We start from the raw sequence: 19,438 nt of genomic DNA on the forward strand, positions 1-19,438 counted from the left end.
ATTCCAGTTTTCTGACCTTTGCCCAGAATGACCACAAACCTCCCCTCACAAGGGTCCAAAGACCTTTCTTCTCTGCTTCTGGCAAGAGTTGGATGTATCTCTGCGCAAAGGCGGGCTTTCATTTCACCACATCAACTCTTCTTCTTCTGCTACAACAGCATATTCCACAGTCACCTATGGTGAACTTAGCCATTTCTACTGTCCATTTTATGAAATATCAAAAAGGTATTTTATATTATTAAATGTTGCAATTATTTCTTTTTCGTGTGTCCTTGAACTCTGACCATGCTTCTTTGTTGACTAGATGGAGCACAGCGAGGTGTGTGTGGAAACCAGCCTACTGTAAGCAGGAAAAAGTGCCTTGGCCACTTTTGCTCAGCCCTACCACTTTGGGCACGTGGCTCCTGAAATGTTTCTCAAGAGATATTTCCCGCCAAGTGAAAAAGGTTTCCCACCGACGGTTCAAGTTTTCAAATAATCATGTCTACAGCATGGTAGGTTAGTCAGGGATTGACTGACTGGCCCAGGCCCGAGGTTGCCCAGTGAGTTCCTGGCCGAGTGGGGATTCAAACCTTGGTCTCTCCCAGGTCCCAGTCTGACACTATTAAGCGCTGCACCCCACTGACTACGTATTAGAACACTTCAGCACCCCAATTCTGTGCTGGTCTTTTTCTGCATGGCAGACGTAAACTGGGGCATCTAATCCAGCCACCCCAGAAACCAGAGGAGGAAGGGGTCATCCTCCATTGTCCTCAGATGGAGTGCTATGGAGCAGGGTACTGAGGACTAGGAGCACATGTCAGTGGGGGGGACAACAGGCCAGCTGCTGATCACAGTAGCCCACCAGACGCCTGTGGGAAACCAGCTAGCAGGATCTGAACACCAGAGGACTCTCCCCTCCTGTAGTTTCCAGACAGCATAACCATCCTGGCTAGTGGTCATCCATAACCCTCTCCTCCTCCATGAATTTACCTAATCCTCAATTAAAGCCAACCAAGCTTGATTGCCATGACAGCCTCCTGTCACAGGGAGTTCTGCATGCAGAAGGAATTTTGTCTTCTGCCCAAGCTGCTTCTGGGGGCAGTGGCAATATTCATAGGGTCATAGGAAACTGCCTTATACTTAGATGACTGGTTCATCTACCTCAGTTATCATCTACTCTACACAACAGTGGCTCTCCAGGATTTCACACAGGGTTCTACCCCAGCCCTACTTGGAGATTGAACCTGGGACCTTTGACATGCAAAGCAGATGCCCTACCACTGAGCTATGGTCCTTCCCCTTCCTTCATAAAAAGCAGCTGGTACGGGCAGCAGGGGCACTAATGGCACCAGCTAGTTATGGACCAAGAAGTGTGCCTTGTCATATAGCCTCCAACTCACTGAGAGCCAGTGTGGTGTAGTGGTTAAGAGCGGTAGACTGGTAATCTGGGGGGCCGGGTTCGCGTCCCCGCTCCTCCACATGCAGCTGTGGGGTGACCTTGGGCTAGTCACACTTCTTTGAAGTCTCTCACTCCCACTCACCTCACAGTGTTTGTTGTGGTGGAGGAAGGGAAAGGAGATTGTTAGCCACTTTGAAACTCCTTCGGGTAGTGATAAAGCGGGATATCAAATCCAAACTCTTCTTCACTTAATAACTTGGCCACACTGCTCCAGCTGTGCAATAGGTGAATGAAGTTGTAATCAACATGGGGTAGTTTTCCTCCAGTCACTTACAATGCGATCCTAGACACGTCTACTTGGAAGTCCCACTGAGTTCAGTGAGACATACCCCCAGGCAAGTGTGTACACCATCACAGCCATAGTCAGCAGCTCTGTGCCACCTTAAAAGAAAAGTATGCTTTTCCTTTCAGAACATGTTTTTTTTTTAAGTTAAATGACCCCCCCCCTACCTTTTTAACACAAGGAAACCAGACAGCTGTTTAGAGTAGTGGATCATCATAGCATTTATTGAGCCTGCAATAAATCAGAGGAGAGATGCTATGCTCTCGGCCACAGCAGCTATTAATGCGCTGTGTGTGACACAGTGTTCGGAATGCAGTTGACCCACATAGATATACTTTTTAAAAACACTCACACAAACATCTTAATAGAAAAAAGATTACAGCTGTTATGGTCAGGGTTATTATATTTTGCTTAATCTGTTGAATTTGTAAATGGGAAACAGCAATACTGGCACGTTCCTCTGAGCAACATACTTTTTTCCTGACCCTAACCCCCATGTTTAAGTGATAGCCAACATGGTGCCTTACATGCTGGATTACAATTCACATCTGCCTAGGATGATGGGATTTGTAGTCGAAGGGCACCAGATTGGCTACCATAGGCATATCTCAAAGAAAAATGGATGAGCTACTGGGTAAGCAATATTAGCAATGGATGGCTATGGGGAAACAGCACACAAGCTGTGACCATGTAATGTCGACTTCCCCAATCTGTTGCCCTCCTGATGTTTTGGACTACAACTCCCATCAGCAGAAGCAAGCATGGCCAATGATTAGGGATGCTGGGAGTTGATGTTCGAAACATCTGGTGGGCATACAAGGCTAGGGAAGGCCAATATAGTGAGCGCTTCTGAATTTTTAGGAGATTCCCTTGAAAATAAAAAGTTATCTTCAGCAAAAAGAAGAGGAAGCTGCAGTGCTATCTTTAGTAATAATGCTCTCTCCCCTTCTCCTGTGGCAACTTTGGGAAATCTTCCATGTGTTGCAGGCAGCATATCTGCTTCCCAAAATATCTATCAGACAGGATCCGTTTGAAGGGGGTGCATCTCATCTAAACCCTTCATCTCTATCAGAATGGGGTGCGTATCAAGTCACATACACACACACACACCAAAGAGAAAAAGAAAAAGAAAACAGAAAGAGGAAAAGAGTAGCAGTATCATCCATAAAGGCATTAGCACATAAGAAAAGGTCCTTTCCCGGCGATCTAGGGATTTCATCACATTTCACTTAACAGAATCCTTTTAAGTCTCAATCCCCTCCTTTGTTTGGCAAACAGAGGCAGCTGACAAAACAGATGCTCCCTCTCACTTCAAACCATGGTCATCACTTTCAGAGAGGCCGGTTGGAATCTCCTAATCTTCTTCTTGAGGGCCTTTGAAGCTTTGATGCGACAGAGTTTGGGCATCGGCGGAAGAGACTTGGATGAAGTCGGAGCAGCTGCTGGCTGCCTGGGAGAAGAATCTGGCCAGACCAGTTCATGCTCATCGACGTAGTCAAGAGTCAGGCTGCTGCCATTGCTGCTGCCCTCTGAATCGCTTTCGCTGGACTCGCTGTCCCCAAAGCGGTTGGCTGTATAGTCACTGACCTCCCCTTCACTGGTCTCCGCAATGGTGGAGTGGAAAAGGGAGGCACACTCTGCAGAGTATTCAGAGTGATCGGACTCACTTCTGGCATATGCGCCAGGGCGAAAGGGGTGGCGGTTCTTGGAACGGGCCCTCATTGTGACAGAGCGTGTAATCCCTGCTCTCCGCGCCGACTGCCTTGGTGGCCCCAAGGCAAAGCCACTCGAAAGGCTGGCCACTTGGGTTTTCGTCGAGATTTCCACCGTAGACTGCCACTTGCGCTGCTTTTTCTTGTTGGTGGTGTCTATGTAGGCCGCTTCGAGAGAATACATGGCATTGGCCTGGTAGAGTTCAGGCCCAGAGGGCGCTTGAGGGAGTCTGAACGGCACAGGGTACAGGCTGGACTCCGAGCAAGACCTCCCTGTAGCTTCCCCAGCAAAAGTAGGCCTCCGAATGAGGTTCCTTCCTCTGAGCTGCCTCTGAGGCAGACTCCACTCAACGGGCAGCCTGGGAGCAACATGGTGGAGTCCCCTTGGCTTCTCCACAAAGAAAGCCTGCTTCCCAGGCCTCGGCACCTTCTCACTGCTTCGCCTCTTCACCTTCACAGGCTTCGTTTTAGAGTTGGCAAACCTGACCCGGACTTGATGGGATTCTGCGGGGACAAATTTGGCATGAACAAAGCCACCCTGAGGCACTAGGTCGTGGCCCCCTGCCTTGACAGGTTTCTTGTGAGATTTCTTGGTTGGAGCGACATTTGTGTTTGCGGGGCTCAGGCTAGAATCCTCCGTTCCAAGCTGGGAGCTGGAAGAGCTGCGTTCCAGGCTGCTTTCTCTGGCTTCGGTCAGAGGAGAATCCCTTGCTGAAGAACTGGCAGAGTAGCAGCCATTCACAGCCAGCGGAGACTCTGCATGGGCCGGGGCAGCCGCCTGCTCAACATTTGCACTGTGCTGAGTCCCCTGCTGTTTGGCACATTCCCCTTCAGGCATCCCCCTCCGCAGCTTCCCTTCCGCTTTGTTACTATGCAGCGAGCTCCCTTGTTTTTCCATCTGGCTGCCACTGCTGTTAATTTTCACTCCGCCAGGGCTGGGGATTATAATGAGCCTCTGGAGCATTGTGAATGGCTGGCTCTTTGCTGGACACCTCTCACCGGCATCCGCCTTATTGTTTCCTCTCGAGCGTGTCAGCTGGAGCAGTTTGTTGATGTAACCTCCTGGCCTGGGCTCCGCAACGGGCAGAGTCCTAATCAAACTGGGCCCAACAGCGTGAGGGGCAACTTTGTTAGGCAAGGGGTGAGCCTCTTTTTCCGACGGGGGCCCAACCAGGGAAAAAAGTGGACTTTGTAAAGCCACAGCGTGAAGAGGGCTAGGGTAAGGATATACTTCGTTCCCGCTTTTGGAGACCAAGTCACTCTGGTATTTGGAGTCCACACAGAAGAACTGGATTTCCCCTCCGGGGGAGACCAGAGGAAAGGATTTGGGGTCAGGTACTTTAGGATATCCTGCATCTGCCACGGCAAGTCTCTCAAGGTCACCTGGTAAGAGGACAGAATTATAAAAAGGTAGTCAACAACGTAAGAACAAAAGTCTGTCTCAGACACCAAAGACTAAACCCCCTTCTCATTTTTCTCTTCAGTATTTTTTTACTGGGCAATGAGAGGAGCTCTCAAAATCTTATTGCACCCAAACATGGCAGTGCTGAACTTTATTTCACTTCTTGAACACTTCCTTTGCCATAAAGCTGATTCCTGAGTCCTTAATAAAACATCTAAATACAGGTGAAACTCGGAAAATTAGAATATCGTCGAAAAGTGCATTTATTTCAGTAATGCAACTTAAAAGGTGAAAGCAATATATGAGATAGATGCATGACATGCAAAGCAAGATATGTCAAACCTTTATTTGTTGTAATTGCAATTGTTTGTCGTTAGGCGGGTCAATTATAAATGGAATGTAATTAATGAAATGTAATAGCAAAGTTTATTTTTGTTTATTTTTGTATTATTGTAACTATTTGTTTTATTACTGTGGAATTTCCAAAAGAAAGCATTTGTAAAAATAAAAATAAAAATAGTAAGTTGCATTACTGAAATAAATGCACTTTTTGAAGATATTCTAATTTTCAGAGTTTCACCTGTAGAGCCTCAGGCACCCCACTGGTAGAAAGCTACACATGCCCAAGAGCTCATTACATCTTACACCCACCATTATGGTTCTCACCAATAAGTTCTTTCAGGGGGAAAAACGAAACACAGTATTAGACTTCCATTTTTTTAACTTGTGTGTGTGTGTGTGTGAGAGAGAGAGAGCGAGCGAGTGTACATGTACACACCAGAAAACGAAACACAGTATTAGACTTCCTTTTTTTTTTACTCGTGTGTGGTGTGTGTGTGTGTGTGTGTGTGTGTGTGTGTGTGTACATGTACACAGCTTTCATTATTCTACAGGAATGATTAAGATGGGTTAAAAGAATGTAGACCAGCTAAGGGATGGTTTCACTCATGCTATATACTATACATTACTTGTCCTATTAACTCCTGATGCCTCCCACATAAATGTGTAAAGCAACTTAACTGGAAAGCACCACCATCATGCCTGAGGAGATGCAAGGTGATATGAAAGTTTTAATGGGATGTCTGTGCAGTTACCTGTGGAAACAGGCCTTGGCCTGGACCTGGTAGGAGTTCCAGAAATATCAGGGCAAGCTTTGATTCGGCATTCATCACCCATGTAGGCTCCCTGCTGTTGGAACTGGTTGTGTACTGTGGTTTCATCCGCAGATTTGGGGCGGTAATCAAAGATGCTGAGACGGGTCTTGGGGTGCTGGGAACTTGGCAAGAGGCTGGCATGAGAAGAAGAGATGGATTCACTGAAGACTGATGTACAGGAATTGGACAGGGAGCAGGAGCCGCCATCACTCAGATCATAAAAGCCTGTGAGGAGATAAAGAGGACACTTTCTGGATTACAGAGAACACATGTACAGGATGACCCTGAACCTTACCTTCCAAGTTCCGGACTGCAGAATCCGGGACCGGCAGCCATTTGACACCGGAAGTTGCGTCGATGTAACGTCTGGTGTCGCTTTGCCCTTCTATGGGCACCCAAAATGGCCGCCGCCGGCTTCGAAAATCGCTTGTGCGCATGTCAGGAAGTGCTCCGACGCAACTTCCGGTGTCGCTCCGCCCATCTATGGGCACCAAAATGGCCGCCACCAACACCGGAAGTGACGTCTATGCACTTCCGGACATGCGTACATGTGGCTTTTGAAGCTGGCGGCGGCCATTTTTGCTGCCCATAGAAGGGCAAATCGGAAAGAAAAAAATGGCCGCCAGCAGGAGAAAATAACGGAGAAAAACGGGAGATGAAGTGATACGGGGGACCACCGGGAAAAGGTAAGTAAAAAAGGGGTTTTCCCGGGGAAAACGGGAGACTTGGCAGCTATGCCCTGAACCCAAGTGAAGCACTCCCATGTTTTTCTTTTTACAGAAGGGTCAGTCTTCTGTGGAAAATCTAGATGCAGAGTGTTGTTTAAATAATAACTACATAGATGTCCTTCAACAGTCAATTCTCACATTACCTGAGCTGGGTCTGCTGTCACTGTCAAGATACTCAATAGAGGTCTTGCCAACATCCAACTTCAGTTCACTAATTTGTTGGTCCAGCTGATCCAGGTGACCTTTCAACCCAACATCTTGTCTCCTCAGACGTGACTGTTAGCAATGGGAGAGTGAAAAAGAGAAACTTTCAGACAAGTTCTAAGGGACCAGACCAAATTGTGTCATCTTTCAGGGTAAAGCCCGCCTTCAGAGGAACAATACACACAGAATGGCCACATGGAAGATCTCATACCCCCAACAAACTAGACACACTAGAGCAGTGTTTCCAAAACTTGGGCCTCCCACTGTTTTTGGACTACAACTTCCATCAAAACCAGCAAAAACCAGCAACCGATTATTTGCCTCACTAAACATTCTGTTAATTTCATACCCATGAATTAACTTGTCTTTTCCTCATCTGAACACGTTGGAGCCCTTTTAATTTCCAACAAAATACAATGGGGCAATTTTCAACGACTTCAGAAGAGGTCAATGGGCCAAAATGGCATTGCATCCAATTACACTGACTTAATAAATTTCTAGATAAAAGACTTCGTAACACAAAATAACATTGTTCACGTATTGACTTCTTGAAAAACAAATATGTTTTAAAGTGTCTTTTGACTCCCAAAGTACATTCAAACATGGACACATTCTTGATTTACAGTTCAGGAATAGAATTGTTAAAGGCGTTGCCATTTCTGTAGCACACGGCTATCCCAAAGAGCCTGCTGTGCTCAGATCCTGCTTGTGAGCCTTCCACAGGCATCTGGTTGGCCACTGTTAGAACAGGATGCTGGACTAGATGGGTCACTGGCCTGATCCAGCAGGCTTGTCTTATGTTTCCGTTCTTATGACTAAGACCGTGTGTGTGTGTGTGTGTGTGTGTGTGTGTGTGTGTGTGTGTGTGTGTATCTTAGTGGAGACGGGTAACTTAAAGGCCATGGGCCTCACTCTCCCTCAAGTGTTTTCTGGTGAACCCCAGCAATTTGGCTGTTGTAGCAGCAATTAAAAAATATCAAATTGCAGTCATACCTCGGGTTACAGCAGCTTCAGGTTTCGTCTTTTCGGGTTGTGCTCCGCGCCGAACCCGGAAGTACCGGAACGGGTTACTTCTGGGTTTCGGGGCGTGTGCATGCACAGAAGTGCTAAATCGCACTTTGCGCATGCGCAGAAGTGCCAAATCGCAATCCATGCATGCACGAACGTGCCTCCTGCATGGATCACGTTCGCCACCCGAGCGTCCACTGTACTGAGGTGGTGCTGATAAGAAAGGCTGCAATCTCTCTGCCTAGGTCCTATACCAGGCATGGCCAAACTTGGCCCTCCAGATGTTTTTGGGACTACAATTCCCATCATGCCTGAACACTAGTCCTGTTAGCTAAATGTGATGGGAGTTGTAGTCCCAAAACATCTGGAGGGCCAAGTTTGGCCATGCCTGCCCTAGACCATCCACCAGTGCAACAGATGCAAATCTCCCCCTCCCCATACAAACAAGCTGATGAAAAGGAGGAGGGGTGATGTGATGCCCCATCATTGTGCTGGTTGGTGGGAGTCCAAACCAGAAGGCCTGAGAGCGGAGTCTGCATGGACGGGGATCTCGGAGAGAGTCCAGTGCAAGCAGCCCAACTTCACATGGTGGTAGCATCTGTAAAGAGCTTGAGATTGCATCCCTCAGGGAGAGGCCCCGTTGGTTTGGTCATCTGTCCCAATCCACAAGAAGCAAAGAGGACTTTGCCACACATCTGGTGGACTTCAATCTTAGTTTTACCAATATAAATATGAAGTTATGCTATACTTCTCTCAGCACCCACAGACAGTTGTACACGAGGCACAGCTTCCCAAAGCATCCTTACTACAGGGTATTGTGTCCACTACAAAACTTGTTCCAAAAATGTTTGGATTCATTAAATTTCAAACAAGGGACAGTTCTCATTCACATTTGAAATAGAAAGATGGCAATTTAATACTTGCACATTACCTTTCTGAATTTCCTGCATGGGGGGTGGCGGGGAAAACACTTTATGCTTCCCTTAGCCTCACCCGTGCAGGAAGTCTCGAGAGTTTTGTTTCCATGGCTGGAATTAATTGCTTAATGATTAATGTTTTGCCAGCCAATCCCTCCTTTTGTGGTTTCTGATTAATGGCAGAGAGGCCACAAAGCGTTCAACAAGGCTCTCAGGTATTCAAAGATAATTTATTGCACCTCCAGGATCTGTTTGTAATTTTACAGCACTTTAACCAACAGAAAATGATTTATATTTGCCTGGTTAACCCTTTCCTCTTTCCCCATTGTCTCCTATTATGGGGAGTGAGGTAGGTCTCATGTTGCTGGGAGACTCAATGCTTCCCATTAACTCCCAACTGCTAATAAGACCAAAGTTTGCTTACAATCACCCATCTGGGTCTTTGAAATTCTTTACGATGATCCTGGAGTCTGCTAGCCCCCAGTGGAATTTTGCTAAGGAGAAATTTGTTCAAATCGCATTAGCTGGTACACTTAAACAGTCGAAGCGCAAAATCTGTGGGACTCTTATGCAACTCGTAGGCCAATATCAGAGGAACGGATGAAATATTTTGGAAATCCCATAAGGTTGGCATGTTCAACCAGTTGATTGCGATGTACGGGTCAATTGTGGGGCATCCCTGCTTGATCCTGCTCTATTGTGTAATCCAGATTGATCGCTCAATGATGATGAAAATAAAATAATAATAATAATAATAATAGCTCAACAACTTTGGCTTCCACCCAAAAAACTCAACAACTTTGGTCAATCCAAAGGTTAGATCACTGCCAGTTTTTTTGTTATAGTGGGAGCAGATCGCAGTCTCTTGGGAGTTGGACATGCCTACCATAAGGGAATCACCACAGATCAATGGGAGGAATTCATCGTAGCACTTTGGCAATTGTTCCATCAGCACAAGCTAGACTAATGTCTTGCAGTGAGAGGGGGAAAGTGACATTTGCTTTGAAGAAGATAGTGATGCACCTTTCTTTAGATCTCCCTGGATGCAGAAGTGTTGAACAACTGTTGTTAAATATTAGGGGGGTGGGTAGGCAGGGAAAGGACTAGACCATGTGAAAAATGAACATAATATTTTAGCTGCAGTTCATTTTCAGCTTTGTATTCTTGTTATATGTTATGTTGCTGGACCATAAAGAAGGCTGATCGCCGAAGAATTGATGCTTTTGAATTATGGTGCTGGAGGAGACTCTTGAGAGTCCCATGGACTGCAAGAAGATCAAACCTATCCATTCTGAAGGAAATCAGCCCTGACTGCTCACTGGAAGGGCAGATCTTGAAGCTCCAATATTTTGGCCACTCATGTGAAGAGAAGACTCCCTGGAAAAGACCCTGATGTTGGGAAAGATTGAGGGCACAAGAAGGGGGTGACAGAGGACAAGATGGTTGGACAGTGTTCTCAAAGCTACGAACATGAGTTTGACCAAACTGTGGGAGGCAGCATAAGACAGGAGTGCCTGGCGTGCTCTGGTCCATGGGGTCACGAAGAGTTGGACACAACTAAACAACAATAATTCTTATTATGAAAAAGCACACCTAGACATTCTCTTGTTGCATCCATAACCTAGGTTTAAGGTGCTATTTAAGCTCCTAGCTTTCATATCTCAGTTTCTAACACTGGGGTTATCATTTCACTCCAGCATCATACCTGGACATGGAAGTGAAAATGACTTGGTTTCCCTGACCTCAGACACATTGATGACCTCTGCCAAGAGACAGACAGGAGAAGTGTGACCCTGTAGATTCACCTCTACCCCACAGCAACAGCTTTTGACACCATCAGTCATGTTATCCTTCTGCATCAGCTCCATGGGTCAAGCATGCATTGTGGATGGATTCCTGTATGACACTGCAGGTCAATTCCCATGGTGGTTAACAGTAGCCCTCCATTGTCACCTGCTGGGATCTGCCCTGCAGTAGGAACAGCAGCCCATGGGACTCCATTCTGTCACCCCTGTTATTGAACATCTATTCTATATTAACCTGCTGGGAGATGTCACCAGGACATTTGGAGTGAGATGTAATCAGTATACTGATGATACCAGAGATAAAATCTTATGGCATGACTATGTTTTGCAGCTTGGGGCAGAGGATGAAGTGGATTGGTCCTAGAATGCTTTGCAGGGCAGCAAAGAGGAAAAAAGATGAAGACTATCTCCACCATGCCATTGAGGAAGCAGATGAGTTCCTGGTGATGTGTAGCGAGACCCCGTGTGCAGTTGGGAGTGGTCATTAGGGGATTTGGAGTGGGGTGTCTTCAGTACACTGATGATCCCAGCTCTGCTTTCCATCTGAATCAGCAGAGGCCACTCAGGCTCTCTTGACGGATACTTGGAGGCAGCAATGGGCTAGAATTGAATGAAGGCCAATAAACCTAAACAGAACCTATAAAGAGATGAAAGGCATTGCATGCATTAAGTTTTTAGGTCAGGGAGATGAGGAGATGGCCAGACTTGGACAGGGTCACACTCCCTTTGAAAGGGCAGGCCCTTAACTCAGGCTCCTTGGTCCAGCTTGGTCCAGCCTAGGTGGCATCAGTGGCAAGGAGTCGCTCTTTCCAGCTGCAGCTGGTTTGCTACCTACAGCCCTTCCTGGAAAGAGAAGACTTGGTGACCACAATCTGCATTCTGGTAACCTTCCATGTGGAATGCAGCTGCAAAATTGCTAAGAGGCACAACTGGGGAGGATAATGTAGCACCTATTTCTGAGATAACTGTGCTGGATGCCTATGCGCTTCTGGGGCAAGTCCCTCATGTACAGCCTTGGCATTATCAGCACCATGCTCTAACCAACAGAGCTATCCAGGCTAGGGCAGAACAGGAAGTGGTAAGTGATATGGAGATTGGGTACTCTAGATCAGGCATCCCCAAACTCGGCCCTCCAGCTGTTTTAGGACTACAACAGCTGTTTTGGGACTACATCATCCCTAGCTAACAGGACCAGCGGTCAGGGATGATGGGAATTGTAGTCTCAAAACAGCTGGAGGGCAGAGTTTGTGGATCCTGCTCTAGATCCTGTTGAAGCAAGTGCCTCTGAGCTCATTGGAACTTACTTCTGAGTAAGTTCACTCTGGATGGGCTGAATGCAAATTTGTAAAAAAGATACCATTTACACATCCAGAGTTCCAGATGTTGCTAGCTATGTCAAAACTGGTTTGGATAGCCAAGAATGCAGCAGTTTCCTCCCCAAACACCACATGCTACTACTATCCCTATGATAAAATGACTCAACCCATTCCTTATGACCAATGCAGAACTCTCTTTTTTACCCTGTTTTAAACCTTGGTCAAGTGTCTGCCATATCTTGATAAGCTAATCCTCCATTTTCAAGTCTTACTGGGAACAAAACGCACATACAAATGAACTCTTACAGCACAAATAGGAATGGATTGCTTTGGTCAGAGGTCACTGGGTGTTTCTATTAACCTGTTGGCCTTGAGCAAGCCAAAAAATGTTTTAAATCATATTCTCTTTGGGCTTCCATAAAATAAAGTGGAGTCATTAGTTAACATTATCAATGACAGGTAATCAAGTGGTTGGCAGTAGACTTGTGCTGCCATTTGGACTCTAATCAAGATATGCTTGCTGCAATGTTTCACAAGTGGGGCTTAAGCAGCCCCTGAAGGTTAAAGCCAATTTTCACTCTGAGATGCCTTCTGATAAAGCTGCCTACAGTTAGTGAATACCCTTTGTGTTTTCACACCTGATTGATAACTGATGGCCAAGTCTAACACCAATAAGGAGGAGGGGGCAGGGGAGACCAGAATTAACTCAAGAGTTTACTGAAGTGTGTAATTGCCAGTACTGGAGAGATTAAAGTCTATAACATTTTGATTGCATTATTCCCCCACCCAAGAAACGAATTCCAGTCCTAATATATATTTGCCACTCCACACAAAAAAATGCACAGGGGTTAAAAAAAGAAGTTGATGTCACACAAATTCTTTGATCATGCCATCTATTTCAACAGTGGATGTAGGCGGTACAAAAAAAATAATTCCCTCACATGCTTGTTTTAATTTGGAGGGCAACGGATGCAAAAATAAACATTGCTAAACTATATGGAGTAACAGCAACATGCCGGTTTTATTTGGGCTGACTGAAAAGTCACAAGATGGAAGCAAGCTTTGGACTTAAGAACAATGCATCAAGCTGGATATTGAGCAAAACCAAAGCAAAACAAAGTGCAAGGTGTGGGGGAAGAGAAACAGATGATCTGGGGGGGCAGTGAATCACATGTGCACTTTGTAATAGTTTATGGTGGCATGGAGGAGGTGTTTTGCAGACAATTAAGGTTTGGCCATGTTTTGGTGCAACATGAGACCTTTTTGCATGAGTAATGAAAAACATGGAGACTCTTCCAGCAGTCATTCAGACTAGTTTCTAGCAAATAAACTACAAGGTGTTTATTTGTGGCTTACCCCACCCCAAAGGACCCACATGACTGCTGGAAGTTTTCTAAGTTCATTTCACACAGAATATATATCCCCAAAGGCTCTCTAAAGCTCCTCCCTCCCTCCTTTAAACAATGATGCTTGATGGGGGGGGTACACTTTAGAGAGCAGCTTTGCCAAACCACTCTCTGAAGCACTTGCCAGCCTCCTTTAAACACCACTCTAGTGATATTTAATTGGGGGGGGGTGAGGCTTCAGAAAAATGCCTTCTGTCCTCCTTCAAACAGTGTTCCTTCCTCAGCAGCTTGCCTGGGCAGCTTGCCGGTCTCAGGCTATAGTGTGGTTGGTGTGGTTGATGCGGCCACCTGTTGGCAGCCGTGCAAACTGCAGCATGACAACAATTTTTCTTCCAGAAATATAGCAGGGATCAGCAAACTTTTTCAGCAGGGGGCGGTCCACTGTCCCTCAGACCTTGCGGGGGGGGGGGGCTGACTATATTTTGAAAATTTTTTTGAAAGAATTCCTATGCCCCACAAATAACCCAGAGATGCATTTTAAATAAAAGGACACATTCTACTCATGCTGATTCCTGGACCATCCGCGGGCCGGATTTAGAAGGTGATTGGGCTGGATCTGGCCCTGGGGCCTTAGTTTGCCTACCTGTGGTATAGAGGGAGATATTTGAAACCCGGCACAATGTAGTGTGGCAAGAAGTTAGTGTGCCAGAAAGTCTCTAATGTATTGTTGGTGTGATACCACCCTATGGGAGGAAGGGTTGGATATAAATTTAATCAGTTTAATAGGTAGTGCCAGTTAATGACTATTAGCCTCTTCACCTATGAATAAGCCATTCAGATTTTGAGGTCTGCAGCATGTGAAGCTCAGTTATGCAAGTGTGACTTCAGACAGGAAAAAAAGAGAAGGAAAAAGCTAGGAACCATACATGAGCTAGTAAACTTGAATGTCCTCTTGTAAAGGGGTGGGCTTCCTTTCATACTTCTGGTCTGACTCACTGTTGCATTTGAGTCTGGACAGAAAGCTTGCCTCAAAGCAAACTTGGTTTCTGCCAGAGCTTTTTCACTGTGGAACTTTTTTTATTGGTGGACCCTTCATAATGTGCAACATATTGTTTTACCTATCTGTGTTACATTTGTATTCTGTTCTTTCCTTACAAAGGCATTTTTCGCCCCAGAATAAGGCTGAGAAATACTTGATCAAAATTCTCAAATGGCTGCAAGCACAGGCCTAGATTTACCACTGGGTGTTTACTTGACTGCAATCAATTACAACTCTCCAACAAATGTACTTGTGTGATGGATAGTTTGCAAGAGATTTTGCCATATCCACCATTTACAAATTTTGGTGTACACTTTTTCCGTAACCAGGCCTAAACCTGTATCAAAATAATGTGTGAAGCAGACCACAGAGAAAAGTCGGCTTGCCTGCATCTAAACTCAACAGTCTACCCCAGCCTCCACCAATTTGGCACCCGTATGATATTTTGGATGGAAGCTATGGTTCAAAACAGCTGAGGGCACCTGGCTGCCAAAGTCTGCTCTAGCCACTATATTTCACTGAATCATCATGCTGAAAAGATTTCCTGAGCTGTTCTAGTCTTTGTTATTACAACACCGGATGTTTGTGCTAGTTGTAATCAGAACAGGTGATGGGTTTTGAAAGTCATCTCTAAGCCAACGACATCGCATCTTGTGACAGTCAATTCCACGAAGTAATACACATTGAGTGAAGAAGTACATTTGTGCTTGTCTCTCCTGAGCCTACTGCCAACCAACTTTTGAAAGATAAAAATGATATTTATCCAATCTGCACTATTATCCAATCTGCTATACAGCACAGTTGAAATGTGCATGGCTTAAACTGAAGGAAAAGTAAATAGTAATTGCTTTGTGTTGCTTTTTCTTCTTCCTTTGAATAAGTTGGTCATCGTGTGCCTGGGATGCAGAATGTGTGGTCCTCTGGATGTTGTTGGACTCCAACATTCCCAGCCAGAATAGCCAACGGTATACCGTAGAACAGGCATCCCCAAACTGCAGCCCTCCAGATGTTTTGGCCTACAACTCCCATGATCCCTAGCTAACAGGATCAGTGGTTGGGGAAGATGGGAATTGTAATCCAAAACATCTGGAGGGCCGAAGTTTGGGGGTGCCTGTTATAGAAGGATGGGCCCTAGATCATGGAGAACCTTAGTCCCTCAAATATTGCTAAACTACAACTTCCTGAGCTCCAATAAGCTAGCCCTCAGATGAGAACTGTAGCTTAGCAACATCTGGAGGGACAAAGGTTCCCCATACATTATTCCATCCACAATCTAGGAAGTTTGTCCAGATCGCTACTAATCCCCTTCCTGCTCTTTGCAAACCATGACTGTCTTTTTATTATTTTGTAATATTTCCAAGTGGACTGAAATATATTAAATGAGCAGCATCCACTCAGCCTGTCAAGTGATACTTCCAGTGGCAAAGTTTTTGCACCCCTTTTCTTCCAAAGGTGAGATGAAGGATGCCATTTACAGGTATTGCAGATCTGCCATTTCAGAATGATGTGAATTTCTCTCTACATTTCCAGTTAATAGCAAAACAAGTTCTTGAATTTATTCAAATACCAATCTTAAGACACTCAAGAATATGCTTTATTAAAAAAAAAACCAAGTCAAACCCAAAAATCAAAAGTCCCCAAGTCAATGGTATTTAATCACAGGGTCACACATTTATTATTTCAGCCTCGTTTAAAGAATGGCATCAAAACGAAATTCCCACCCACCAGAAATTTAGTGCACTATACCAGAAATTTAAGTTCTTCACAGATTCCATGACATTTCAGTGAATTTATTCATTGAGACCTTGCAACTGATATGGCATTTTTTTTGTTTTTTTAGGACTGTGTAGGATGATCTGAAGTGTGCTTACTCAGAAGTAAGTTCCAATAAAGTAAGTCAATAGGACTTACTTCCATGGATTGAGAGGCTGAGGCTTAAAAAACAAAATAGTAAGACATCAGGTAATGGGTGGAGCAGATCAAAGGCAATTCAGCCTCCAAGTGCACTTACCCATAAGAAGTTTCTCACTGACAAGTATATAAGAGCCTAGTCAAAACATGTAGCCACTAATGGAAATGTATTAGCAGCTTTAGCTGTTACATCCAAAAAAGCAAGAAAGTTTGTTAAATGTGGCAACTGCCTATGGAAACTGTCAATACAAATGTTACAAATGTAACTGGGAAAGCGCAGCATCTGAAACACCTCTTAGATTTAAGGAAGAAGATAACACGGACTGGTTCAGGGTTGTTATGTCTGTAATTTTAAGAGATCGATTCCTTAATTAAGTAATTGTTCCTTATCATACATCCCTGTTTCACAGAATGGTTATTCTTTACATCAAATGCATACATACAGACATACCCTTTCTCAGACCTTGAAACAACACAGCCCTGAATGCTGCATTTTAAAAAACCCAAACTATTCATTACTATTTTACGATGTACCAGACAGTCTTTGAACCTTTTTTTTTATGGATCTCTTCAATTAACTTGTGCACTCTCAGCCATCACCCTTCAAACCACCATCCTCCATAGATTCTCTAGTGGAAACGAAAGATTAAATAGATAAAACCTAAATTAAGGGATCAGCCCTTAAATTGTGAAACTAGGGTGTGTGTATAGTTAGGGGGAAAGCAGATCATAATGAGGCTCTGCTCCAGGACAGATTTACTTCGCCAATGTAGGCTGTCCCTTAAAAAAAGCCCCTAAAGCAGCAGTTTGCCCAAGCATGAATGAAATAATTCTGCCATCATGCAGCCAGCAGATAATAGACTTGTTGATGGCTCCAGAACTGCAATGGAACCATTTAGTGAGAATAAATTCACTCATCACAAGATTTAAATAGAATAAATCTGTGACTGGTAACCTGAGTGGGGGCCCGGCCAGAGGTACCAACAAAGTACCGGTATGACCACCGGTCCAATTAACGTGGTTCATAGTTCAGTTGGTTAGAGCGTGATGCAAAGGTCGCGGGGTTTCGATTCCCTGCATGAGCTAGCTGCATTGCAGGCGGCTGGACTACATCAGTGGATCCAAACCATTTTTTTTTGCCATGCCCCACCTAAGCATCTCTAAAATCCTGATGCCCCCCTCTTGCGACATATACCGGTAGTTCTTATTATTCAAAAAGTCTGATTCACGGTGGAAGATGCCTAAAAGGCCATTCACTGTTCAGAACTCATTCTCGAATTGCCCCCCTTAAAAATCTAATTGCCCCACGTTGGGAACCACGGAATTAGATGATCCTCGAGGTCCCTTCCAACTTTTAGGATTCTAACCTAGCACGGCTTACACTGACTGGCAGAAGCTCTCCGCAGTTCCAGGCAGGATTCTGTCCCGCTCCTACCTGGAAAGAGGAGGAAGGGGACTCTTCTGCATGCAAAGGAGGGAGCCCTGGAGGATCCCCGGCGCCTGGATCCACCAAGGGATCCCCGCTCTCCAGTGGTCCCCCGCCGCAGTTGTGGCGCAACGGCCAGACCCCCTCGCCGGCGGGAGACCCCTTACCAGTTGCTCCTTCAAGGCGCTCAGGGTGGCTTCGAGGCGCCGCTCCTTGCTGCGCGCCTGCCTGCCGTCGGCTGTCGGCTGCTCGGCCAGCGCCCCGCTCACCAGCGCCCGCTGCTTCTCTCGCAGCACCTGCAGCTCCTGGAGGCCGGCCAGGGCGGCTTGCAGCCTCTCGCCTACCCGGCAGCGGTCCCAGCCGGCCGGCCGCTGCTGCTGCTGCTGTGCTGACCTCCCTAGGAGCATCTTCCAACGCCGTCCGAGCCACAGGCCACGCCGGAACGAGCGAGGCGGAGCCCAGGCAGGCGCTACCCTCTCCCTCCACCGCCAGCCGAGCGAATGCAGCCGAGCAGGCGCTGCGGCGGCCGAGGGGGGAGGGCGCGCGGCCAAGCTGCAGTTCAGCGCCCTCCCCGACGCGGGGCAGACGCAGAGCCAACGCCGAGCGAGCCGAGGCGCCGGAGCAGCCAATCGCGACTAGAGCTCATTCATTCCCTGCCGCAAGCCCCGCCCCCCAGGCTGGGAAGGTTCAACCCGGGGTCTAGACGGCATGTGGATCGCCGCTTTCCCCAAGCATGGGCGTGCATGCGCAATTTTTTCCCGACCATCCCCACCCCACCACGTGGCCGGTGAATTCAGGCTGCGATCCTGAGTCAATGACACCTGCTAGGAAGGATGCGTTGCTGCACTCCTTGGGGGCTTCCTGCCCAGTAGGCATGCTCAGGCTTGCTACAGGTCAGGAAAATCCCTGACGTGTCCTGGTTTTAGATTGTAAAAATGGCGTCAGGGGGTGATAATTGCTGGTGGCGCTGTGGTCTAAACCACTGAGCCTCTTGGGCTTGCTGATCGGAAGGTCGGCGGTTCGAATCCCCGTGATGGAGTGAGCTCCTGTCGTCCTGTCCCAGCTCCTGCCAACCTAGCATTCTGAAAGCATGCCAGTGCAAGTAGATAATTAGGTACTGCTGCGGTAAACAGCATTTCCGTGCGCTCTGGTTTCCATCACGGGGTCTCGTTGTGCCAGAAGTGGTTTAGTCATGCTGGCCACATGAGCCGGAAAGCTGTCTGTGGACAAATGCAAGCTCCCTCGGCCTGAAAGCGAGATGAGCGCCACAACCCCATAGTCACCTTTGATTGGACTTTACTGTCCAGGGGTCCTTTACCTTACCTTTTTTACCTTTGCCAAATTGACAAAATGTCAGGGGAAACCCAGGTGTATGGCAACGGGATGGAAAAAGCAGTGGAAACAGCTCCAAAAGCTCAAAACCACTATGTTTAGGGGAGGTCTTCCCCCCAAACAACTTTGTGGGTGTTAGAAATTTTACTTTTTAAAATATGGCAACCCTAGGCATGCTAACTCTTGCAGATTTGTCTTTCCCGTCAAGTTAAGAGCCCCATCCTTAAATGAGAAGCATTTTGTCTTTGACATAGGATCTGGCTTTGCCCCTTATCCGACATGCTTCTCCTGCTCTTGAAACCTTTGAACAAGGAGGGCAAGATCTCTTTAGTTGGAGAGATCACACGTGCAACTAACAAGACAAGAATAATTCGTTGTCTCAGTGCCAAATGTTAGGTATGAAGAGAACTGACA

At 46.3% G+C, this 19,438-nt stretch overlaps 1 protein-coding gene across 1 annotated transcript; it reads right to left on the reverse strand.

Moving 5' to 3' along the window:
• Positions 1-2,408: 2,408 nt before the first annotated feature.
• DACT2 (dishevelled binding antagonist of beta catenin 2) lies at positions 2,409-18,195 on the reverse strand. The gene is made up of 4 exons (XM_035110561.2): positions 17,860-18,195; positions 6,864-6,996; positions 5,933-6,217; positions 2,409-4,819 (listed from the first exon to the last, which is right to left on the reverse strand). Exons 1-4 carry the CDS (start codon positions 18,097-18,099, stop codon positions 3,036-3,038), a joined length of 2,442 nt encoding a protein of 813 aa, XP_034966452.1. The 5' UTR covers positions 18,100-18,195; the 3' UTR covers positions 2,409-3,035.
• Positions 18,196-19,438: the final 1,243 nt, after the last annotated feature.

This window comes from Zootoca vivipara, chromosome 3 (genome assembly GCF_963506605.1).
Source record: "Zootoca vivipara chromosome 3, rZooViv1.1, whole genome shotgun sequence".
Lineage (NCBI taxonomy): Eukaryota > Metazoa > Chordata > Lepidosauria > Squamata > Lacertidae > Zootoca > Zootoca vivipara.

Excerpts from the sequence above, each read along its gene's own strand:
- DACT2 (XM_035110561.2), bottom strand. The coding sequence starts at position 18,099 with ATGCTCCTAGGGAGGTCAGCACAGCAGCAGCAGCAGCGGCCGGCCGGC. Across the intron at positions 6,997-17,859 it reads GCGCCTTGAAGGAGCAACTG|TCACGTCTGAGGAGACAAGA; the intron begins GTAAGGGGTCTC and ends CATTGCTAACAG. Across the intron at positions 4,820-5,932 it reads GCCAAGGCCTGTTTCCACAG|GTGACCTTGAGAGACTTGCC; the intron begins GTAACTGCACAG and ends TCCTCTTACCAG.